Raw genomic sequence first — 26,167 nt, forward strand, 5'->3', positions numbered from 1 at the left:
AGTGATTTTCTTGGTTGAGAGGAACTAATCGTTGTTCATGCAGGTGCGGTGCGACACAATTGGGGAGTAGTATATAAGGAAGTTTGTTCATGGCAACCCTTCTTTTTCAGTCCGCTATGTGCTGGACACAGACTCTGGTGAGTAGGATTCGGGGTATGAGCAATTTATATGCTTTGTGTGTAATCTAAAATTGGGTCATTGTATTGAGAATTGTATATTGTGTTTGTTCTAATTAAACTACACGCACTCTGCCTGGACATATGATTGCTGTGTGTGGCTATGTTGGACTGCTCTTGTTATGAAAGCGCTTTAAATGGAAAGTTTTTGAGAGTGAACATTCACTGCGGAGTAATGGAACTTTGGCACGAGTTAAAGATGACGTCCGACTTTGCAAAAAACGTTATTCTTTCTTTGCTGGTGGGGCTATGGATTCTGTCATTTCCACTGTGCAGCTGGCAATTAAATCTGTAATGCCCCTTTTCTGTTTCCCATTTTGGTAATCTGGCACTTGTTTAAGGATACAATAACTTCCTGAACATGTAATTTTTCCTTTTTTCCTATATGTTCACATTTTGGTTTAATGTTCGAGATGGTTTGTATTCTTTCACCCTATCAAGTGTCGTTATTGGTTATTTATTCCCACAACACACGGGGTCGTGAGGTGGAAAATATCTGTGTATTACTAAAACATTATATGATTGAAGGCTGGGAATTATTTATTCCATAAAAAAGAGTGGAAGTAGTGTAAAGAATAAACTACACTATTTGCACATCCTGAAGGAATCTCGAGGATATAGGAGTCTTTACAGTTTATATGGTTAGTAACATCAGCATTTTCATATATACTCTTTGAACTGTGTGGGTCACAGTGCATATTTTGTTACCTAGGCAAGACTCTTGGTAATGAATTGAGATATGATCATCCTTTGTCTCAATAATAGAATTCATAACGTGAGGAATTGTAAGTACAGTTGATATACATTTGAATGTTTATTTATATTTAATGTTGATTAGTTGTTTATATGATTTCTTGTCATATGACTTTGTGGTGTGTTAGTTGTGTCTACTGGATAATAATGTTATTGTAAATTGTTATATGTTGTGATTGGTCTTGTAAGTGTTGCAAATAGTTATGTGTTTAAATATGTTTTAACCTGAATTATATCTGCAGCCCTTAAGAAGTTCACTGTAGATAAACGTGTTGGCTGGAATTATTATGCAACATGAAGAGAATGTCTTGAATTTACTAAAGAAGAAATATTACTGATCGAATCAGACTTTTTAAATTGTTGTATTCTTATTTGGGCGCACTCTTTTGAATACATTATGCAGTCCTCTGCTTTGCAGCAGAACTATTAGCAGATTGTACTGCACAGAGTATGCACCCAATTGTCAACAAGGGACAAGTTGGATGTGCTATGCTTTGTACCTACCTGCTAAGTGAGTTATTTGGCTGATGAGAAGGGGTTGGAGCCCAAGTCTGGCACATGCATACATGCCAACATTTCAGAGCAGGCAAGAGGGAAATTTTATACAAATAGTCTGCGAATGCATTTTTACCACTGACATATTGAAGCAGAGGAAATCTGCCTGAATCGGGTCTATTGGTATATATGGTGACGGACAATCAGCATTTCATTTTTGGCAATTTAATAAACATAGCGCAAACTAAAACAGAATACTAAGCTCTTTTTAGTTTTCACTATGTAAAATTGCAAAAAATAAACTGCTGAAGCCCGTCACATGCTCTAATCTCCGTACAGAAGGGAAGTTGCAACAAAATAAAGTCAATTTACTCCAAATGCATCCAGAAAATATCTTTATTGTCGTAGAAAGTAAGAATTGGACATCAGCCAACGCATTTTGTTCCACAGATGGAAATTCATCAGGGCTTATATATTTGAATCAAGGCAAGGTCTGCCCATGTATTCGAACCAAGGATGTCCTAAACGGTATAGTTCAAAAACATCCTGAGATGTCAATAACAATTTTTGCAAATGTGAGTTCAACACATTCGTCCAACACCCCACAGTAACGGTAACGTGTATAGCGACCAGTATCCTTGATAAGATACGACGTCGGCAGCAGTGTTTCCTCATACAGTAATTTGAAAAAGACGCGAGAGTACGAATATATATAATGAGATACTCTTTATGTAATACTTTTTATTTTTTCTTTACGGTTCGTTTGACAAAATTGTCACGGTTTTATTACATTTGAAATTTCACTTGAATTAAACGTTGGGAGTAATACCCCAATTATTGGTATATGGCTATTATATATATTTAAATACAGGATGTATAGATGACCAATCATGAGATATTTACGCTGTATCGGACACCCTTCCAATATGGCAACTGTCTGTTTGGCCGTTTCTGAGTGTGTGCAACAGGCATCAACATTTTATTTTTGGCAGTTTTACAAAACTCTGAATTTGCATTCTGCATGCAGGAATCAGGAGGGGGGAGACTAGCCTTGAAATCTGTAGTATCCTTCGTGAATTGGCAGTGTTGGCATGTATGCATGTGACATACATTTACCCAAGTGAAAGTGGATCTCTTTGAAAATCACCCACTTGCATAATCTGGGATGTTTTTTGGAAAGTTAGGCATGAAACAAGATTTCAGAAATGCATTCATGCAAAAGACCCAATTCAGGAAGGAGACTCCTGGTTTTTAAGCAAAAAATGGCTTTATTTTGGCCGCCACCCACCTGATATTACCTATAATTCGATATAAGTCAATAGGGGGGGAAATAAATTCTCCCAATTATTTTTTTTTTTTAATTCTCCCACTTTGCCATACATGCCAACATTTAAGAATGAAATGTGTACCCTGCTGTGACAGGTCACATGCCAGAGTGACCTATCACATGCCAGGAATTCTACCCATACTAAAGCAGCTGGATGCCTAATGAAACTATGGCACCCTGCGCTTATTTACTATAACTGTATTGTTAAAAATATAGAGCTTACTACCCCTGACGAGGCGTCAAAGCGATTTTCGGCAAGTTGCACTTCCAGGATTAGTGATGAATTAGTATACGGAGATTTAAAATGAATTTGAGCGGTGGACATGAGAGTTTCTTATTTGGATTACAATATTCACAATGATAATAAACGTCTGTTCATTAAAATATTTCTTCCCCTCCGCAACGCACCTTTTCAACGACGGCCGTTTAATTAACGGTCCTGCTGCTAGAATGACTTCTTCGGGGTACCTGTCCTTGTTGTCCCTTTTCTGTTTCTACGGCGTGGCTCGTCTGAGGAAAGCCGCGTCAAACTGGGACACAGGCGCACTTTATTCCCGGGTCGCTAGAGGTGAGGCGCATGCGTAGTAAAGGCGACTTTTGCACCTACTGGTGACACGACGCATGCGCAGTTGAAGTTTGGTCTTTGGCAGGACAAGCTAGCGGAAGTGCGTCATTAGGCGGCGCCCCCGTGAGTTGCAGATGACTACGAAGCCGGCTGGACAGAGAGGCTGACATGGCGAGCATCGTGGATATCTTGAGCGATGAGTTTCCTGGCTTGGATTCAGAGGTGCTACAGTATGTGACTGGTAAGGAGCGCGGGCAGGGCGGCGTGTAGTCTGAAATGGGGAAGTAGGGTAAAGGAATGAATCATTTAAGAATGAATAGCGTCAGTGTATGATAGGTCAGCCATTAGATGGGAAAACATTGTGGAATGTAAGGTGGAAAGCATTGGGGCCTAATCGGAGGTAGAGAGCACAGTCTGTGACAAGTGAGGAGATGACAGGAAGAGGAGGTAGTGTGCCTCAGTTAGAGGCCAAGTGTGATGAGTGACAGTTGAACAGGGGATAGCAGTCTTCATCTCATGATTGATTGATCTTCTGAAGACGATTTCTGTATTTTGTCTAGCAGTATGGCTTGGGGACAGGTAGGCAGTGTATCACGTGTGAGATGGGGAATGTGTGGCAAGAAAGGGATTTAGATTGATGCAAACCCTGTTTCAAAAAGGACCTGAAACTCCTGCTTCTCAACCAATACTTCTCTGACCAAGCCAACCAACCTAGGCATCAATTGACTAATAGACCCCTCTCTCATGCTGACTTTCAATGATGGGGGTCATCTGACTGTTGCAACCACCTGCGTTTTTCACTCCTTAACTGTATATTTCAGTGTGATGTCTTTGCTTATATATTTATACATCCTCATGTCCTGTGATGTAGTGCAACTTTTTGTGTTTGTAAAGCGCTCTGATACCCACGGGTCTAGCTAGCGCCATATAAAACTTTAAAAATAAATAGATAACTTGAAAAGGGGAACGAAGATGAGAGGCACTGTGTTACTTGGAAAGGAAACAGGACGTGACATTTGAGTGTTAGAGTGAGTGTGTGACAGGCAAGATACCTGTTAAAGTCGGAGTTTAGTTTTGAATAGTTGCAAGACATTCTCATCCTTTTACTATTGTATTGTTCTTGACTACTGAGAAAGATTGTTGAAACATAAGGGGATGGCAAATGGCAGAATATTTCTGGGCCATTTTCATGACTCGCCCCTACAATAAATACCAGTGCCTAAGAAGTTTGAGATCTGTTCTCCTTCACGTTTGCCTCCCATTAATTCTGCTGTCCTTATACATGGCATTATTCAGCAGTGACTGCTTCAGGTCACTTAACACATCTTATACCTGGACTAGTAAGTCAGCCTGGAATAATTTTTCCAGCAATCTTCACGTTTCTAAAGAATTAGTTGTGCTTATGAGTCTCCGTCGCTTGTATCTGTGCATTAAGACTACTTCAAAAGTCCATAATTTCTTATCCCAATGTAGAAAATTATGAATGAATAAGATGTACTTATAGAGCGCGCGGCTACTCCAAGAAGTCCTGGTGCTAAATTCGTGACTATTTTGGGGTAACCTTGATGTGACCACCTAGTGAAGTTTTTGTTCCATGGGGCATTGCTCGATAACACTATACAGAAGCAAGTGATTATAGCAAAGAGTTGTCCTACTTACCACCTCATGCGCTGCCTCCTTTCCTTACAACTACAGACCGCATTTGTGCGAAGTCCAAGGTAGGAGTGAAGTATGAACTGCTTAGGAGAGAACGTGAGCATGCATGGATGTAGGAGGACCAGAGAACCCCAGTGGAGCCATAAGGAGACCCATACTGTGTGATGTAATGGCTGCAGCGGTGGTAAAGGTGTTCTCTGGAGCCTGGGGGATGAGCACTTGACGTGCCTTGTTAGAGAGAACTTTGTAGTCTGTTACATCCAGGTCACCAGTGGAACCAGAAGTACAACAGTTTTTTTTGGTTCTTGGATGGTGTACCTAAAATTGTGTGATAACATTAAAATGCTATGCATGTGTGCGGAAGAGTGACCTTCCAAGCCACAGCAATTAATCGCTTAAAGAGAACCACCACCAGATCAACTAGCTTTATGCAGTGTCTGGTACGCTTAATTCATTTTGTGATCCTCAAAAGACAGAGGAGCAGGTGGGTCTAGGGGCAACTGGACATCAATCACTGCCGACACATGTTCCATCACATTCCCAAACAATATGAATAAATGGAGCATCTATGTAACTGCATCTCGGGCACGTCTGGGACACCGCTGGAAACATTTTGTGTAGGCGGTGCTTTGTAAGGTAGGTTTGATGCAGGTAACTGAATTGCATGAACTTTAAACAGGTATCACGTGACACCCGCTTCAAGGCTATGATCCATTACTTAGTTGTCAATTCCGTTCCTAATCAGTCATCCCATTTGGGCTTGCCTTGGGTCAGATATTCACTGTATAGAAGCTGTCATACCAATGTTTTTTAACTGGTTCCATCTATAACACTCCCTCCATTACATATTTGATTGGATACTTGATAAACCACACAATTTGCTGTTTGATATAAATGTGATTATCCTCATACAAGACTTGGACATTGCTTTTTACCTTTAAAACATCACTAGCTTTACAAAGTCAATTGTGACATAACCTGTGTCCGCTATTGCAGGTGTCATTCTTTTGGCTTGGACAACTATCAGAATCTACCCATGTCACATCATTGTTCTACATGTGACTAAACTAATGAATGTAGATGTGTGTTTTCTCTGATCACAGCAGTATTGTATTATTTTTTTGACCTATTAAATGGGTTTACAACAACTGTTTGACTCAAACACAACAAACTGTACAACTGTTTGATATCCTTTGCTTTGGTATGCCCCCAACAAACCTTACATAGACCAGGGATTGGTTATTAAAATGCTGGTTTGCTCTTCTGATGTTATTCCCATGTCTTGCTTTGTCTGATTTCGACTGTTGGCAGGAGAGCAGAAGTTGGACAAGTAGTGGAAGTTTTTGAATCCTCCATAATGTACCGGGGTGGCTATGGCAGCGAGAGCAGAGCGAGAAACGACTTGCTGTAAAGTGCTACCTTTCCTCATATTGTTAAAAAATAGTTTCCTGAAAAGGGATGGATTGATGACTGGCAGCCATGGCGAATATTGGTTTTAACCTACAATTTTGGGTGGCATTCCAGAAGTTAACTTAAGAACACCAAGTGAAGTGTGGTATCTTATTTTGTATTTCCAGTTTGGCGCTCAAGTGTCAATTGATGGATACAAATACATGTAACTTGTTGTCTCTTTCATATTCGTTTTCGTTTCAAAAACTTTTATTTCGGTCACCAGTACCATAAAAAGTAAGCACAGGTACAGAATAACACACATTATTAAAATACTATATATCAGGATTAAAAAGGAGCACTCAGTTTATAATACAATTCCCAATTTAGAAGCGGGTACGATGGGTTTGACCAAATAGCCAAGAGGGGGGGAGGGGGGCATTAGATTAGCACTGCGGGAAAAATGTATGTCCATTGATGTGATGCAACCAACCATCCGCTAGAGAGAATAGCAGCAATAGTTCATTCAATAAATAATTAAAAATGACGAGATATAAGAAATTAATACTATTTACAATTCTATATACAAGATAGTCTAGTGCTAAAATTAGTATCTAACAGAAACTGTACACATAGTAGTCACATTTATAAAAATGCTGCTGATACACTTTTAATAAATTATTACCCTTCTGAATAAAAGCCCACCTCCTGCGCCACATTGTGTATAAATATCTTGAAACAGCAAACACAATGGGTTTGGATGTATCATATTTTAAAACCCAAAAGCCTCGCTACAGTACTCAAAGCCCAAGTTCCGACAAAGCTGCACAAGCCAATAGCGCCTTGCATTTTGGTAGCCAGGACAGAAAAATAAGACCTGCATTTCTGTTTCTTCTTGTGTAATGCATACGGGGCAACCCTCCTCTTTCTGTCCGACCCATTTGTTAGTGACCGCACGTACATGCAAAGTGCTATAACTGAACTGTATGTACAGCTTTCTTGCAGCCTGGGGGAGGATATCATCCTTAAATATTTCTTACTTATAGTTGTCCTTCACTGCAAGAAACTGTGTTGTGAGGGAGCCTAATTTGGGATTTGCTTGCATTGCTCCAAGCTTTAAAGTACGAAAAGTCTTGGGCACTAGAGCGCAAGGGACTGACGGGCAGGTGTCACCCAGAGTGCTCCACATAAAGGGTTGACTAAGCCTATCGCACTCGTGCTTTACATGTGCAAACCGAAGGACCCTTTTCAACCAGCCTGGGTAAGATGAAAGCTAGTTTGTGTCTGCCTGGTATGATGCTAATTCGGGGGTTGCCCAAAGTCTTCGCCAAAACATCAACGGTTTTAGGGCAATCTTATCCTCAATCGGGGAAATGCCCAAGTCTAAGCGCAAAGGGATTAGCGGGGTACTCGCCGGGAGACCCATTATTTGTCTTAAGAATCTATACTCAGTTGCAACGAAGGCGAAGAATGCCCCCAGAATTCTGCCCCATACAAAGTTGCAGCACGCGCTTGAGCCCTGTACATTTCAAGTGCGGGCCAATGGGTTTAAAAGGTGACTCCCTGGCTAGTTTGGCTATACTCCTGGCAATCTGTGAAAGCTTATGCTTGGCTTTTGCTATTTGGGGATCCCACTGCATGTCTTCTGATAGGGTGACGCCAAGGTATTCAAATACAGACACCCTATCCAGACAAATGCCATTCAATTGTGGGTTAGGGCGGGTAGTCTTGGGAGAGTTGACCATCATGAATTTAGTTTTAGCAGTGTTGATCGCCAAACCCCTCTTACTACAAAATAGGGCAAAGCTATCCAGTAACCTCTGGATGCCCATTGGTGTCTTTGATAGGAGGAGGGTATCGTCAGCAAACATCAATGCAGCCACCTTGGTGTTAGCTAACTTTGGGGCATTGTTGTTTGCTACCTCGGCCAGAAGCGGAATTAATGCGTTGACAAAGAGGCAAAACAGGGTCGGTGTGAGCACGCAGCCCTGCCTTACACCTTTGCCCACTAGAATTCTGCTGGTCAGTTCTCCTCCCCTACCACATCTGACTTTGGCATAGGTGTTACATCCTGCCTCCAGGACCTGGCCAATTGGATGTCAAACAACTGTCTCAGATTAAACGGAGACAAGACGGAGGTGCTCATTGTAGGCAAGTCTCTGTCTGTTTGGACATCCGCATGTTGGCCCCAGACTTTGGGCCCCTTACCCCAACCTAAAGATCAGGTCAAGAACTTGGGTATCTGGATGGACTCCAAACTATCTTTCGAGCATCATACTAGACGTGTAGCCGGTACTTGCTTTGGCATTCTCCGTTGTTTGAGAAAGACGCTCGATCTGCTCCCAGTGTCAGCAAGGAGGGCCCTGGTCCATGCCCTGGTGACCTCCAGGCTGGACTATGGGAATGCCTTATATTTGGGAGCTAACGCGAGATGTCTCCAACGATTGCAAGGTATCCAAAATGCTGCTGCACGCCTAGTATTGATGCTGCCAAAAGGATCTTCCTCCAAAAAGGCCTTGGGGACGCTTCATTGGCTGCCAATTAAAGAGCGTGTCCAGTTTAAGATCTTGTGTATAGGCCACCGGATCGCTCACGGTAAGGGCCCCAGCTTCCTGCGGAATTTGCTCACATTGTATAAACCAACTAGGCCCCTCCGGTCGGAGGGCGCTGGGTTAATGGTTATCCTGAAGACCAGCAGAGCCAGGATGGGCGGTAGATCCTTCCGCCTCGTGGCGGCCCGGAGCTGGAACACTCTCCCCCTCAGACTCCGGACGGAGCCGTCCGAAAAAGTTTTCCGTAAAGAACTTAAGACACACTTGTTCCCCCAAATATTAAATTGTATTTTTTTCATGAGCTGCACTAGGGATCATTTAGGCCACTGAATAGCGCGGGGACACACTGGCTAGTGTAACCAGGCGCTCTATAAACTCAGTATAAATAAATAAATAAATAAATCGTGCAACTTGATCAGTATGTCAAGTAGGTAGACCGGGATCCCCATATCTGTTAAAACCCCCCACAATTTGGGCCTGGGGACGAGATCGAAAGCGGTTCTGGGGTCCACAAATATCATATCCCGACTCAATAGGGCAGATTTAATATTTAGCCATTTGTTTTCTTCCCAGGACTGTTTTACCCTAGAAATAACTTCTTTATAGTGGGCTCGCCTGCTTTTTATCAGTATCTTTTCTTCCCCTTTGATAGCCTCCAGCAATTCTTTCTTGGCCTTACGACATTCGTCATTACACCAGGAATGTGGTGAATCTTTAGTTTTCCTTGGGCGACTAATAGGATTTACCATATCAGATAGATTAGCTATAAGCTGATTATGGAGCGTTGCAACCGAATGTAAGTAAGTAGGGTTGGCCCCGTCAACCCTAAGCATGCTTATTTCCTGCAGTATCGGGATAATCATTCCATAAAGCTCTAGCAGTTTCTCCGGAGATTGTTTCATAGCTCCCCATTTTAACCTTCTCCTGTCGTTGGCAATAATTAACCTATCGCCAGTCTGAGACTCACTAGGAGGAGAAATACCTGAGTCTGGAACCCTGAAAGTTAGTGAAAAGGCATTGTGGTCACTGTCCATCTGTGGGATGACCTCGAAGTCCTTCACTTGGTCCCAGGAGCTGCACTCCACCATGATATAATCTATTTGGGAGGCCTGACCAGTTCTATTAAATGTCGGCCTACTGGGCCTGTCCGATGGAGCGCGGCCATTACAGGCCCTCAGGGAATGTGTTCGGGCAATAGCATTAATCTGCAAAACCAGAGATGCCTAGGATTTTACTGGGTACGTTTGAGGGTCGGGTATAGCCCATTGTAGATCCTCCTCGCCGATGACCGCATCATGTGAACCTAAAAGAGGTTTGAAGTGGCAATTTAAGTCGCTCCCCCACTATCAATCCTGAATTAGGTGGCACCATTGGGATAAAAAGATTTAATTATTCCAATGTTTTTTATTCCTGAGCAAGCAATACAGGGCGAGAATAGATATTAATAATTGCTAATCTCAGTTTGGATTTAAAAGTGAGCAATATTGCTTGGATGTCTTGTGAGTGGGTATTCAGGGTGGTGGGGTGGTAGCCCACATGAGAACCTACCCATATAGATAGTCCCCCCATAGGCCTTCCCCTCCCCCCTGTGCTAGCAGGAATATTATAAGTAGCAAAGCCCACCCTTCCACAATCCTCTCTTGCCCATGTCTCCTGAAATAGGCAGACATTAAACTGATCAACAAACTCACCCCATTCAGGAGACGATAGCTTAGCCTTAATACCTGCCACATTCCATGACAGGATCTTAAGATCCCTACTTTGCTTTGGTGTCTCATCAGGCAGCCTAGGGATAGTTTCCGATTTAGTTTGGGGGTTAGAAGAATTTAGGGCGTCCATAACAGTATTGATGGGGGTGGTGAATGAAATTAAAGCAGTGGGAAATACCCTTGCCCCTCCCCAGACATTATCCCCACAGGTATATCCAATTCAGGTTTCGCAGCAGCCATGGGTAGACCCTGTTGGTTCCCCAAGCTTACCATTACATCCCCTTTCTGTCTGCCCATGGGACTCTTGCCACAGCAGATGGCTTTTGTGTTAAATAATCAATCCGCTTCTTCTAAAGGGCCGTATTGGTTGCTAACTTTCAAATTATACAGTGGCAGCCTATTAGGGAAGTGGTTACGTGTTGACTGGTGTCCCTCCAACCTCTGGCTATTAACACCTGTGAGCGTCCTAGGTAGCTCTTGGTCCAGATGATTATAATAGAAGTAATCAAGAGGGAACATTCTCATTCCGTTGTCGGATCCATTGGGTGGGCTTCTTTGGTTCAGTAAAGAGGTTACCGTCAGGGGTGTTTTAAAGTTGATAATCACACAGTCCCCCCCTAGTATTTTCCTGTTTGATCCCACCTATTCTACCCTTCTTACCATCAGAATATCCCCTGCCTTCTCATAGGGAAAGTGCCTATGTGTTGCCAGCCAAAACAAGCTCTTATTTCTGAGGTCCAGCTGTGACTCTTTCTGGGATGCCTTTAGAGGTGGAACCCCAGTTAAGACTACTACATAAGGTAGTGATTGTGGGGGGAGGTCTATGGTTGGCAACACAACATTACCCCTGCCCCATGTATCTATGCTGCTTGCATCCTGTTTCTCCCCTGCAATTACAGGATTAGAAGGGGTGCAGACCGGTAGGTGGCTACTTCCTGTCATGCCTGGTACTAATGCTTGTGGGCTATTATTACGCAGGGCATACTCAGATTGAGTAGGCAGGGATTGTTTGGCGCCTTGGGTAGAGGCTTGGTTATTGCTAGGCCTTGGTCTGCTAGTACTCGTTGGATTGATCGTGGGTCTCCTGGGGCATATACTAGGTCCTTTTGGATGGACTCTCCCCTCTTAGGCCATTGCTTGTGTCAGGCGGAGTAGAGTGTATCTGCCTCGCTATTACCCTATCTGTCAGGAGTCTCACTTGATCAACTAGCGGTGCGACCTCTTTATTAATTAAATCACCCAGTTGTTTCAGGAGGTCCGCAATCAGAGACTGGGCCCAGTCTGGGTATTTAGGTGCAGAAGTCACACTAAAAGTGGGTTCTCCTCCAGAATCCCGGGCTCTAAAAACCTCTTCTCCCTGATCGCACCTCGTCTTTTCCTTCTTATTTGTGGTTACTTTCCCAGCTGCTAGTTTATACTTCCCTTTTTTCCATGTGGTCATGCCCTTATTAGCCAGTGATGTTACACTTACAACAGGATCCACATGTAATAAGGCTGGTGCTGTATCAACTACAGGTGATGGCGCTGTACCAGGTGAGTTAACTTCAATGGGAAGATCTGGGGTGGGGCAGCAAAGCTCCGGGGTAATGGAAAGCCGCCTTTCGGTTTGTTGTATTTCTGAGGTAACAACACCCAGGGCCCTTTGCAACATTTTGTCAATTGAGGTCACTGGTGGAGGTGTTGCTACAGCAGACTGTCCCCAAGCTGCATTTTTCTTAGTAATGCCCATATTCTTCCCCCTAATTATTGCCTAGTGAAAATTCCCTAGAGGGATCACACCTTAACCTGGTTACTGTAAAATACACTTCCACTAGCTAAATGAGACCAAATTCCAATATTGCCCCGGAGACACAACCCAACACACCCAGTATTGGCCTAAGCTTGTTACACCCAGTTACCACCCCACAAATGGCCGTCTCTCCTTGCCCCTCTAAAAGTCACTAGCGGTAATTTAGAGCAAGGAATGATACACTGTGGCTAAATTCCACGCTCCCAAAGGGAATAAAATTACTTGCAGTCCTTGTGTGTCTTCCGGTTGCAGTCTTTTATCATGGAGCTTATTCTGTGGAGGATCAAGGGGAATGGCCCTACCCGGCCCTGTTGCGGACTGGCGCGGGACGGGCCCGCCCTTGGCCCGGGCACTCCCGCGATGCGGGAGGCGCTGTAGTGATTTAAGCGCCTCCGAGCACTTGCGGATGGCGTTAATGGTGCGCGCCGTATTAGGCAGCCTGTGAGATGTGGTTCTCAGGCCCCAGGACAGCCCCCACAAGCAGCCAGCGCAGTTGGCGAGGTCCGCGATTTCAATTCCCCCTTCGCGGTCCAGAGATAGTGTCCAGCCCCCAGCAGTGGTCCTGGGCTCAGGCAAGAACAAGGTATGGTCATATTCATAATCCTCTCCTGCTGCTGAAAGTGCCCTTCTGTGAATCCTGTATTACACAACTCACAATTTTGGTGCACAAATCTCTTCTCTGTTTCTCACCTTGCTAGCACATTTTCATGGTTTTGACCATTGTGTTCTTATAAGCATTTGAAAAGATAGAAGGGGCAGTGACAATACTGCTCTAACTTGAAGCCAATAAAGTGGTTTCAACAGAGGATCAGAAACTGCCTCACTTGGCTAATACCATTACCATTCTGTGTTTCCCCCAGACCCCCTGTGTAACTACTCTACTGCTTCACCTGCATGTCAATTCAGTATTAAAACACAATAATGGCTGTTAATAATATCAAAAATACTACTACATCATCCAGAAAACCATGTCTCCCTTTAATTTTTAATGTGCTGAAACTCAGTATATGATTTGTTCCCCTCTCTACAGGAAGACGTGTTGTAAATCGTTTTATTATTACTTTCATATGGGTATACAAAAATATTGTACATCACACAAATGTATCCAACAGAAAATCCCACATTTGAAAAATGTAAAGGATCCACATTAGTGGTGCTAATTCGGTAAATCCACTTTCACGATGTTGGTGCACTTGGCAATGGAAATTGTATACCCATGCCACCTTCATCGGGACATACATAAGACACAACATATACTGGTATTGGGAAGATACTAATCATGTAAGAAGGGGTTTTCCTCCCTACTAGTCTCTGTTTCTATTTGGTTATAATTGAGACCTCTTCTCTCTCAGTAATGTATATCAATATTTCTCTGGATTCACCAAGTTGTCACCTTTAAATATTTTCATACTTCTAAGGTAAGCAATAGATGCCCTTTTTCGGGCAGTTTTAATTATTTCAAAACTGTCTCCGAAATATATTTTGAAGAATGATTGTGTTCTGTTTTCAAGCTTTGGAATCTGTCCTTATAGGAAAAGAGCATATTTAAAATGAAAAATTCCAGAATTTTCATAATGCTGTTTCCAGTCTGGGTGTGCCTTGGTCCGTGCACTAAATACCAATAAGAAGTCATACAGCATGTGCCCTTTGGATTTTTGTGATGTTCGTTCCCCTAACTATGGCCATGCAACTGTTTTTGTCTTATATGGCTGATTACAACTTGAAGTAGTGGCACAGGATGCCCTTTCCATCTTCCTTAATAGCCCCGGTTCCCATACCCCTGGACTGCTTCATGGTCAACAATAAGGCCATCCATGGTTACAAAACAGTCTTCACATTTTTCACCTAAATGTTACAAGAAGGCCACTGAAGTCAAATAGTGCTTCAGAAAAACCTTTCAGGCGCCTCTCCCTTTTATCCGGGAACACTTGTCATAGTCTAGTAATTTTATGTTCTGAATTGTGCTCAGCTCCCATGTGGGGTTGACTGGATGATTTTCTTTGCATCTTTGAATTTCACTTTCAGCGTTTGATGGCACATTCCATTTTTCTCAGGTATTTTGTCCAGTAGCAGCTCTGACTTTGAGTCTGAGGATGACTTGTTTGAAGCTGTAGGGGATCTTCTTCAGGATGTTTCTAGAGATGTCAAAGATGATGTGGATATCCGGGACGTCTGCCAGAGGATGTATAACATCTTGCGTCTGTGAGTATAAGCAGTCACTCACTTCTATTGAGATACAGGTCTAGGTCAGTTGCTGAACTTTGTGACTCTCTAAACGGATGTGAGAATGTGTTGGCTGATGGGTTTATGATCAATAGGAATGTATGCTGCTACTTGGTGAAACATTAATAGACATGTCAGTTCAGTGGTTACTGCTACAATGCAGACTTACTACATCAGAGTTGCTAAAACCCTTGGGCCTTGTTTGTTTTAGGTATAGGGAATTTGTCTAGTCTGTGCTCGGCACACTTGTGGGTGTAAGCACTCCTCTAATGTCTGTTTGACTTTATATGCTCAAGTGTGAACGATAGAGGCTTAATATGTTTTAGTAGCAGGCCTTCTGTTTTGATGCTTGCTAAGGAGTTTTACGTAGCGTCATAAAGCCTTGCTTTTACTTCAGTGCACTAGCCTCTAGTTGTTCAGAATGACCGTTGTGGGGTACACTTTAATTCTGAACATTTATTTTCTCAGGGATGGTAAGTCCTGCATGGGACAACAACAGGTACTTCTGGATGCACCTATTCAACTCTCCAAAATTACTGATGGATGTGGTAAGTCTTTTTCCCAAATGTGCGCTACTTCATTTACTATTTATGGTATTGATATTAACGAACACCCAAGGGGCCATTAATCATCTAAACTGACTGTAAAGGGATCCCTCTCTAAAGTTTTGTCTTGCTCATTTTTTAAACTATAAAACAAAATCTACGTTGGCAGGTAGGTATTACAGTATTAAGGAGGTAAGAAAATCGTTCCACTTTAAATGTCACAGGCTCACCCTTAAATCTCAGGGTATTGCTTTGGCCTTTGACTGATGATTGTTCGCCCCAATGTATTTAGTATCATTGAAAGCTAGGCTGTGCTGTTTTTTCCTTTTATTTGACCAAACGCAGTCAGGTTTCTTGATTGGGAAATCACCTGTTGATGTGAGCTTCACTCTTTTGTTTTTGTGAGTGACTTCTGTTTTGCCAGCTTTTGCATCACAAGGAAACCTAGTGCAGTGACTGTTCTAAAAGTGTTCTTTGTATGGCAGGAAAAGCCTGGAAACGAACAACATTACTTGTGTGTCCTGTGCCTATCTAGTGGTCACATTGTTCAGGAGTGCTCAGAATGACTGAAAATTTCAGAAGGCAATTGTCTTAACAGTACTGAATATTCCAGAGTCCACTTTGAGTGATTTCTATCCTCATCCTCTCACTCATCCTGAAGTGAGAGTCGCTGGACTCTGCTTTCCTTTGCTTAGACTTACCATCTGATTCGGCCCGTCTCTGTGGTGAGAAAATGCAACCTAGCCGCCACAATACCTCTGCTTGCCACAGGATAAAGGCATTATTAAAATAGATGCAATAGCAGTAATATCTATACACTTGGCAACAGCATCTCAATGCATCTCTTGTCCTAATTAAGTTCCTCTGATCCTTCGGTGCACAGCAAAAAAATAATGAAACTTCCTTTTGGAGGAAACACTCTGTACTGGCTGATGTGCCGATGACAAGATGTAGAAGATGAAAGTGGACGCTGATACCCTAAAATCCATATGGCTGGAGAGGGAGGTGCACCCGGAGGATATCGAGATCCTTTTAGCTTTGCATCTGTGTTCATCAGTATTATCTGTCCTGTTGGCAGCAAGCACACTGCTAATATTTAAAAAAAAACTCAGTTTTAGCAGAAAAGACCCTTGAGAGGATTACAGCGGCACCTGCCTTTGGCATCAGCAGGGATTTTCCCCGCTATATTAAAAAGATAAATACGCCTATACGCTCTGCCTGCTGTCTTGTAGGGGTTGGAATCGTTGACAAAAAAAACAGAGTGGTTATGCTCTAACTTTCAAAACACTGTTGCGAGACATGGCACCCACAAGGTATTCTTAATTCGTCTCGGACTGCTGATACAGTAAGCATTTCTATTGTCGAAAAATAAGAGACAGAGAGAGTACCCAGGTCCTACATCTCGCATAAGGTGATCCTTTGTGTTCAATAAGAGTCTGAAAAAGAAATCTAGCGATCATGGATCCAGAATTTAGGAAAGAGAAACTCCAGGTATTGGCACTTATTCAGATTTCCCCACAAATTTAGTGGAGTACATATGTATATATAGTATTTTCTTCACATCAAATGGTACACAACTCTTGCACGTTCTCCTTTACATGCTATAGGAGCTCTGCGAATGTTAAGGCCCTACTATTTTGCCTTAAATATGCTTCGAGGACATGCTTAAAATGCATGACAGTAGGGGAATCCTATCTGCAAAGAAGAGGTGTTTACTTATCATGAATGACTAGTTGCACCACGTTGGCTCTTTGATGTCTACCAGACAGCAAGAGCCTCCTGTCTGGATTAACAGTTGTACAGTCAGTTTGACCAGCAGTAAAGCACTGCTTGGTGATGAAGCACACAGGGGCACTGTGCTAAATAAAGAAGTTGCGTGAGACTAGATTGTAGACCCTCTAGAGAAAGTTCATGTCATTTGGTACCAGGGTACTGGATGGCTGGAAGAGCCTTTCCGTTGTTTACGTCGACCGTCTAAAGAATAAAGAACAAAGAACAATCAAGCAGATGCTTATAGCCTATTCATCGTAGAAAGTCACAATGGGTCATTTGTCATCACCCTCTTGGGCAATATTCCATCTCCTGGGAGAACAGATGGACCTGTTTTTAGAGCGATCGAAATGACACATATGCATACACTTTTAGTCCAAGTCCATGAATGCCAGATTCAAGAAGAAAGTTTTCAATTAACTAGTCAGAACATTCCGTTATGACATTTCACTATTCTGTCTGATCTCCCAGGTTGATCTAGTACATGCAAGCCAACAAGAATGATTGTTGCTCAATCTCATGTGACCTCGCCACTGGTTATTCACAAACCTGCTTGACCTATCTGCACAAGCACAGAGAAGGTTGCCTCACAAACCAGGCTATTGAGACTATTGAAGACCGAATCCTGCAACACTGCTGAGCTCACTGGATTGACTTCTGAATCTATTCAAAACATTAAATCGTCCACCAGATGTTTGTGTTCAATTGTAAAATATTTTGCATTTGGAAGAAATCCATTGACCTAAACTCAATGCCCCGTAACCTCAGCCTTGCATGACCCCCATGAGCCAAAAATAAATGGTATTAGACTACATTGTGTGCTTTGGGAAGTCAGGTCTACAATTCTCTTCCATAAAAGTTTCCTTGGCAGCTATCACTGCTCTTCTGTAGTCTTCTTAACTTTCCAAGTGACTTGGGCTATATTCTGTATTATAACCTTCCAGGCAATTAGAGTACTCGTTTGACCAACAAATAGACCATTATCATTTCCTTTCTTAGAAATGTCCCAGTTGATGAGATCTGCGTCACTGCTGCCTGGAGATTAGTCCTCCTGTTAAGATCCAGACTCTAGACCACTGGTTCAACCGAGTCAGCAAAGCATCTTCGTGAAACTATTTTGCTTAATTTCTCTTTTGACTGTTCACCTCCTTTCCCCTCTCTTGTTTCGGCATTTGCCAGTAGAGCAGTTTTATTCACTGTTAATGAAAATCAGCCAGGATGCCCTAATATAAGGCAACAGTACTTCTTTTTTATCCTTAGTTGTCAGTCATCGCTTAAAACCCATATACCTTATTCAAACTTCAGCGTGTACTGCCAGTCGGGTACCAAAGCAATGCTCTTTGGTAATGCGGGGTGAGTCAAGGGCTTAAATAGCATAGTGCCACTGTTTCTTTCTGTCAGATTGTATGTATATGTATGGTATTTCAACAGTGTGATATAATGTAATGTAGTCAGGGTTGGGGAGATCATGATGGATATGGGGATATTATTCCTGATCCTGGGTACATAGATAGGAAAAGTTTGTCATGTTTTTTTTTTCTTTTTTACAATTCGTTTGCAGTCTGATGGTGTCCTAGCTGCGTGTATGCCTGATAACCACCTGAAATGGTGAGCTTGTCTGCAAGACAAGCCGAAGTGCTGTTTGAGATGGCTTTGTAAAGTATCCAGCTAGTTTTGAAAATGGTGCGGGCCGGTGAGGAGTGTCCATTGAGTTCCACCATATTAGGGGTGATGTGATCATATTTCTTCATGCTCTGGATAAGACATGCTGTGGTGTGTAGGAAGCCAATTAGAGGTACCAGCGTAGGGTCCAGGAGGCCACGAAGTAGGGCATTACCACCACCCGGGTGCAAAGGTACAAGGGACTCCTCAGGTGATTGAGTTCTTTTGTGACCTGGAGGTACACATGTGAACAATCTGGTGTCTGTCTACAAAGGTGGGAGAAGAACCACAGAAGGACATGGCTATAATGCACATCGACTCAATTCTTTTCATTACTTTTCAGTTTTTCTAGAAGCAGTAGAAAAGGATTGAGGCTGCTGCCAATACATTGTTGGTTAAGGGGTTTAATTGACAATTTGAAATAATCAAGATAGTCACTGTTCATGAAATCAGCAAGTATTTCCGTGAACTTAGACTACGAGTAACTAACCTTTCCTTTTCAAGGCCACCTATTTATTAAGAGTGATTTTATTGGGATCTTGTTTATACAAGCCTTATGTGGAGCTTGCACGAAAATGAGTGCTTTAGTAGCAGAGTCTGATGGTTAGGGGGATTCGAGTTGATTTGCAGATACAATTGTGGCGCTGTTGATGTGGTTAGACAGTAGGTATTAATCCTGATCGGAGTGTGCGCACAAAAAATAATCATGGAGTTTGTCACAATCTTCAGATAAGCGTCTTAGGTGACTACTATTCTTTTCTGGCCTCCCTTTCAGATCATACGTTCCCCCTTTTCTTTGGGAATAGGGGAGACCCGATACTGAAGTTTTGGAGTACTCATGGGCTTCAGATGGAGAGTTGTAATGGTGTGGTGCCAAGGAGGAGAAGGATGGATTAGGATTTTAGAATGGCGTGGTGTTGGTCAAAGACTCAAAGTGGTTCATCTCCCACCTTGGTTGCCTGTTAGCAGCATTTAAAGCAGAATGAAAGGAGAATATTTTGAATTTAGCAGAGTTGAGATTGTTGGAATTTGCATAAGTGTCTGGGATCACTGTCAGACAGCTAACACTAAGTTCTCTGGTACCACGAGATGCGAGTCTTTGCTAACAGTGGAAGATGGAAGACTGCAACAGCTCATAGTGAATCTGGTTTTGTATCCTGCTGGCTCCTGGCATGTTTATGCTCATGATGTTGATCATATGTTCAGTATTGTTCACTAAAACCCAATGTTTTCTTCTTCAGATCTAAACATTGAGCCTGTGACTGTTTTATTAATGAAGAAAGACCAGACTTCGGTAAGAACTTTATAAATCACTTTAGCAATAAGTAATGTAGGAGCTTTGGATCTAAACTAGTTGTCTTTATTGTAATCTGACACTTCATCAGACCCAGCCTTTGTGGACGTTACTTGTTTGTCACCAACTAAGTACTGTTAGCTACTCTCGCATCACACCGATTTTCTTATATAACTACTTTTCCTTAGTATGTATCCCTGCTCAGCCTTAGCTATCCTTGGCTTAATACACCCTGTTCTTATTGCTGTTGCCTTTGTCATGTGTCTCTCCCTGTCTTTTCCATTCCTACCACTGTATCTAATACATATTTCTGTACCATATCTTGCTCTGTGTTCCTGGGTTTGTCCTAAGTGGTCAGGGTTTGCCCAGACGTCGGTCCCTTGCTTGCTTTGCCACTGGATTCGAGTTAGCCTGGCTGATGAGGGGCGATACCCCGAAACCGGTCCCAGGACACTTGTTTCCGGTCAAGGGAGTACCTGGTCTGGCAGTTCGGGTTGGACTGTTCCCATGAGGAGCAGGGTAAAGACTGATTTGCATATGGCTGGTTTTAAACTAGAATGGCAAGGGAAGCAAAAAAAAATCACAGGGGATCTGAATGTTCTTTTTTCCTGCTACAAGCAGGAAACTTTGCAAATAAAGATGGTATTTTTGTGAACACAAATATTTTTCCTGTCACAGTAATGAAAAACTCCAGGGGTCAAAAGGCGTCGAGAGAAGTTAGTCTGAACCAAATTTTAAGATATTTAAGAGGTTAAGAAAAAGGCCAAAAAGTCCAAGCTGGGTGCTCCCAGATCCTGTCACTAGGAGCTGTAAAAAATAACTGCAGTAACTGCCACCTGCTGGGCTTAATATTGAAGGGCTGTGGGCCTTTAAGGCGCAGTGTCCGTTTTCCTACTTGCGTAGCTGCATCCTATATGTCTACATTGACCTGATTCCTTCAAGTCCATATCCTTTGAAAAAAGTTTGTCCCCGAAGTTTTTCTATTATTATTATGTTGCCATTTTTGAAAACAAATTGAATAAATTGGCCAATGTATCCTATTTTATACTCTGCAAAAATATTTAATGTTATTTTGGAAAGATTTGGCCTTCAAGAAGAAAGCCGAAATGGAACACTTGGGAAGATATATTTGAAATAAGCGATTTGGGATCCCGTGGGTGGGACTATTCTTTGCTTATAATTTCAATGGCGATCCCCTGAGGAGAACATTTTGTTCCACTCATAGGACAGCCTTGGAATGTTTGACTTGTCACGCACTGTCAGTGACAGGAGTCTGCCTACTTAATGTCTGTTTTCGGAGGTACACCCGCACATGGGTTTCATGCACACTGCGTCAGTGGAGCCCAGCTGTACATGACTGGTGAACCCATAACCAGGGTGAAACCGGTCCTGGGTTTCTTGTGCTTCAGTTCAGGAAGGAACTAGTCTGGCAGTTTGGTCTGGACTGGTCCCATTGGATCAGATTCAAGACTGATTTGCCTATGGCTGGGGTCCAAACTGAGTTGGCATGGGGGTGAGAAATGATGGATTGAGATGTGGCCCGAGTAATTACCAGGGATTGAGATTAATTACAGCATTGTAGCCATCTCTTTTGTATGCTTTAAGACACTCCTACTGAAGCACTTACATTTTGCTGTAGAACTGCTTACATATGTTTCACCTTGCTTGTACTGAGATGAAATCAAGACGTATTTTAAGTCAAGCCTGATCTTGGGCCATATAAAATACAACATCTCTGCTTTTTTTGAGTTCTGTCACTTGTGCTGCAGAGATTTGTCCATTATTGTAGAAAGGCTGATGTTTCGGGCATCCCTAAAATAAAATGGTATGCTCTGATTAACTGGGTTTAGGTAAGTTAATTTGGAGTGATGTTTTTTTGTTGTCCGTATAGGTCACTGTTAAAACTGGTTTACCTATACCCCAATTTTAACAGGCCTGTGCCGTGAAGTAAACTTTAATTTAGTACACTGTTCTTTGACAGCAGTTGTGTTTAACAGCCATTTTGTTTTGCACTTTATAGAATGTCAGTTCCAAGAAACTCGAGAAAGCTGAAGCCAAACTGAAAGCCAAGCAAGAGAGGAGGACCGAGAAGGATTCCCAGAAGTTATCTGGACCACTGTAAGAATCAGTCTCCTCCTCTGTTAAATCAGTTTCATCGTGCCTCCCTCCATTCTCTGTACTAGCAGTTTCTAGCCGAACATCAGTGAAGCATGCTGCTGATAGTAATTTTCTATTCTTTCAAGTTGTGTATGTGTTGTGAAGCATACAAAAAGTGATGGGTTGAATGCATGAATTAATCTCGGGTACTAGTAATTACTCGGGCCGCATCACAAGCCACCTCAGTTTGAACCCAGACCTATGCTTATCATTTTTTACCCTGCTTCAGTAGGAACTATCCAGCCCAAACTGCCTGGAGCAAGGTCAAAACTAATATTCATATGGTAGGTCCAAACTGCGGTGGCATGATGTGCAAAAGAACGATGGACTGGGATTCAGCCCAAGTAATTACAAGTGGGTGAAATTAACTAAAGTATGCAATCTAACACCTTTTTGTGTACGTGATGTCTCATACAGCTGCTTTGCTTCGTCTGGTTGCTACAGTACACATTCAGAGTGTTTAAACTGATAATGATTCCTAATCGTCAAATGATAAGCCAATTGCCTGCCTGGAACATATTCTCTATGATGCATTGCTCTCTTCTGGAAGGAATGGTGAAGAGTTAATGGTGTCAAAGGTGTTACTGTTTTTCTTCTGTTTGCCAACACTGTCCTTTGTATTTTCAGAATACTGGAAGAAGCTTCAGCTAGCCAAGCTGCCAGCAAGAAAGAGAACCGCATGGAAAACTCAGGAAAAAACAAGTCTTATGATGTGCGAATTGAGAACTTCGATGTTTCTTTTGGTGAACGGTGAGTGCTTCGCAGGAACCGGTCACCTATTCTGATTTTACATTTTCTAACAATTACTCATCTGCTCATGGTATGTTTTTCTGCTCCATGAAAAAGTGCAGCACTTTACAGTTTTCATTTTTTTGCTTGGAAATGTCCGATTACCCCAGCCAGTGGCATGGCGAATGGGATGTGAAGAGACCACTGATGGTTCACCATATTGTGCGTGTGTGTGTTATCTTAGCAGTAAGCCTACCAGATGTCCAAAAAACCATGCTGTTCACAGCGGTGTGTTGGGCTGACTGAGTAACTTGTGAGCCCCTGATGGAGGCAAGATTGGTGTTTTGCTGGTTTATTGAGTGCTGGTAATTTGTAGTGCTATACTGCAGAGGAAGGGTTCTTCTGATTGAACAGTGTTGATTTCTCCAGTGGCATTTGTGTATAGGTAGCTGTTGTCTTGGAGGAACAGAATATCTTGCTACTAAGGGCCAACATTTTTTTCTAGTGAATCAGGGTTTTGTGTAGATATGGGACAGTCTGGAGATGATGGTTTTATGTTTAAAGAGGTGAACTGCGCTACTACAGTAGCACAGTTAATTCATTAGGTAGACTGTCCTGGTAGTGTGGTGCTTTTAGGAGTTGGTCCAAAACAACTGTGCTTAGCTGGGATTTCCTTATATATCCAAAAGCCGTCCAACCAGGTTTTTCCGTCAGTGACTGTATTAGTGTGACTTCAAGGGCTCACTTAACATTAACGGATGGGTTTAAGGGCCGGACAAACTTAAGTAAGACATTTACCTGTGTAGATTTTGCCACTGCCTGTGACAGTGCCTGCTTTGCTATCTGAACTGTCCCTGGCATGTGTGCTGAAAGGACACTATTTAGTCTTCAGGCTTCTTAGTCTTTAGCTCTGATTAGATCTCTAGCTGGCTTATTTGACACTTACCCTCTGTGACTAAAATAAGTCAATAAGTGTGTGTGTGTGTGTGTGTATGTAAAAGAAACCATTGGTGTAACTACACCACGCATAGCATCAGAATTTTTTTTTTCTTTCTAAATGATTCACTGTGCATGGCAGAAGGTTGTGCGCAGAGGCACCTTGGTTTGCACTGGTATTAGCCTTTGGCCAGGCTAGACTCCCAAAGCTATGCTGTGCTCAGCCAAAAACCATGGCTTATGGTCCTGGTGGAACTAGGCCGCAGCCTGATCACAGGCCGTGCCTTGCATCTTGAGCCTACGAGCTGCTGGTACACTGGTGCAGTGGATGGTGCTGAGCTATATCCTGTGACCAGAGCCTGCTGCATACACTTAAGACTTTGTACAGTATATTAAATAATTATGGGTACAACATGAAGCAGATCATACCAAAACCCCTCAGATTCACACAACAAAACATTATGGTTTATGTAGTGGTTAACTTTTCAACATGCTTATTTAAACCTCCGAAAGTTGTTGAAGGAACAGTTACGTTGAAGTTACAGTTCCAAAGCATTACCTATTATTATTATTATTATTATATTGCCAGTTATGTAAACCATACCTCCCACCCTGACCGCCATGCCCTACTCATGTCCTCACTCATGATGGCTTCTCAGATGACATCATTGATGATATCACCTATGACCTAACCACTGATTTCACTGTATTAAGTATAGTGTGATGCATGTTTGATGGGGGTTGCATTAATTACTGCACCTCTTATTGACATATGCTTAGCCAATACTCAATACTGAAGCTCTTGTGGGCAAAGTGTAGGAATATGTGCACCAGCATCGCAATACCGAAATGCATATATGCCAAGAGAGTAAATTTGCTTGCTTGCTCAGTAGGGCAAGTGTCTGTAATGCATTGTGCCATGTCTTCCAAATGTCCAATAAAGTTTGTTTACAAAAAAAAAGTATAGTGTGTGACGCTGTCTGTATGTATGTAATGCAAGTACACGTGTTAATTTAAGACCACGCTGTGCGCTTTCACAAAAGGCAAAATAACATTCTGCACAGTTAATGTCCAGGAGACGAGTTGGGATTTTATTAATTTCTTTGAATTATTTGTATTTATTTCACACAACTCTACCTCTTCAGGTATTAGTGCACTTTTCAGAAGACACAACAAGTAGAGATCTGTGTTTCTTGACACAAGTTTGTTTGATTTGTTGACTTGTCTATATGAAAAAGGTGTTTTACTAAGTGGGCTTTATTTTGTCTGTATCCCTGTTTTAAATTCTATTTAATGGAATCGTTGCTATCGAGGTTTAAAATCCATAATTAAAATAAGACTACTTAACATAAAAATTTAGTCATGAAATTCTTCACAAAAAAGTGAAGCAATGCATTTCAGCTCTTATTTCAGCAGCATTACACCATATAAGGCAAGGCACAGTGAGGAATAAGGAAAAGAAATGGAGAGGGTGAGTGGAGGAGAAACGTGGAGAGGCAGATAGACAAGGGAGATCAGTCAAATGGAGGTTTAATCTGATTAGAATTTAAAGAGTGGAGGGTGAATGTAGGAAGAATGTACTTCAGGAATATATTGTTTGTAAGAATCTAGTGCAGAGGTCTTCACACTGTGGGCGGCCCACCCAGGGGTGAGGGGGGGGGGCTTAATAGATCCCAAAAGTGTGTGGGGGGGGGGGGGCAGGCACTGGCGAAGGAAATTGAACATAACTGCAGTGTTTAAATACGTTTAAGCATATTTAAACATTGCCAATTTTATAGAATAAAACAGTGTAAAAACGGTGTTAATTCTGGGGGCACTGTGATTGTTCTTTTTCTACTTCGGGGTGTGGGAAGCTATTGAAAAGTTGGAAGACCACTGATCTAGTGTGACCTAAGCAACACACACAGTGTAACCACCTACTGTGACTTAAGGTCATGCTTACAGATGTTCAGAGTTCTTGAAATTCTGTAAGATCTTCTCAAATGCCATTGTGTAATCTAATCATGCACTTCGAGGGGAGGGTCTGTGCTAAAGTCCAAACAGTGTATGCTACATACTACTAAACAACGTGATCTTATTGCCAACATTATTTTCACGTTTAGTAGCACTAGTAGGAACTGTGTAAGAATGTATGTTCAAGATTTATTTTGTCAATTATGTATGGATATCCTCGTAGACCAATTTCATGTTTCAATAAAATTGAGTGTCTACAGTAGTGATGTCATCAGTGTAATTTGAAATGGCATCAGTGAGGTCATCTGCAGTGAATGGTGGGGAATTGAGCTATGGTTTGCCTTCCATAATTGATGAGTGAATTTTAGGACTGGTTTGACAGTTGCATGACCTCGTGATCAAGAAAAAGTTTTCAAAGTACTATTGAGAGTAGGGCTTAGGTTCCACTCATATGTTGGTTCCCCCGAGTACAGGATTGGAATGGGCC

General features: G+C 42.3%; 1 protein-coding gene and 1 long non-coding RNA gene across 2 annotated transcripts in view; one reads left to right on the forward strand and one right to left on the reverse strand.

The window, feature by feature from the left end:
- LOC144791354 (uncharacterized) overlaps positions 1-3,276 on the reverse strand; it is a 227,164-nt gene extending 223,888 nt beyond the window's left edge. The window contains exon 1 of the long non-coding RNA XR_013602366.1: positions 3,160-3,276. This is a non-coding gene — a long non-coding RNA (uncharacterized LOC144791354). The remainder of the gene's footprint in view (positions 1-3,159) is intronic.
- A 111-nt stretch (positions 3,277-3,387) lies between these two features.
- ABCF3 (ATP binding cassette subfamily F member 3) overlaps positions 3,388-26,167 on the forward strand; it is a 117,459-nt gene continuing 94,679 nt past the window's right edge. Inside the window, exons 1-6 of the mRNA XM_078667090.1 lie at positions 3,388-3,557; positions 14,466-14,613; positions 15,103-15,182; positions 19,853-19,905; positions 21,926-22,023; positions 22,690-22,812. Coding sequence (XP_078523216.1) covers positions 3,485-3,557; positions 14,466-14,613; positions 15,103-15,182; positions 19,853-19,905; positions 21,926-22,023; positions 22,690-22,812 — 575 coding nt within the window. The 5' untranslated portion in view covers positions 3,388-3,484. The remainder of the gene's footprint in view (positions 3,558-14,465; positions 14,614-15,102; positions 15,183-19,852; positions 19,906-21,925; positions 22,024-22,689; positions 22,813-26,167) is intronic.

Source organism: Lissotriton helveticus, chromosome 11 (genome assembly GCF_964261635.1).
Source record: "Lissotriton helveticus chromosome 11, aLisHel1.1, whole genome shotgun sequence".
Lineage (NCBI taxonomy): Eukaryota > Metazoa > Chordata > Amphibia > Caudata > Salamandridae > Lissotriton > Lissotriton helveticus.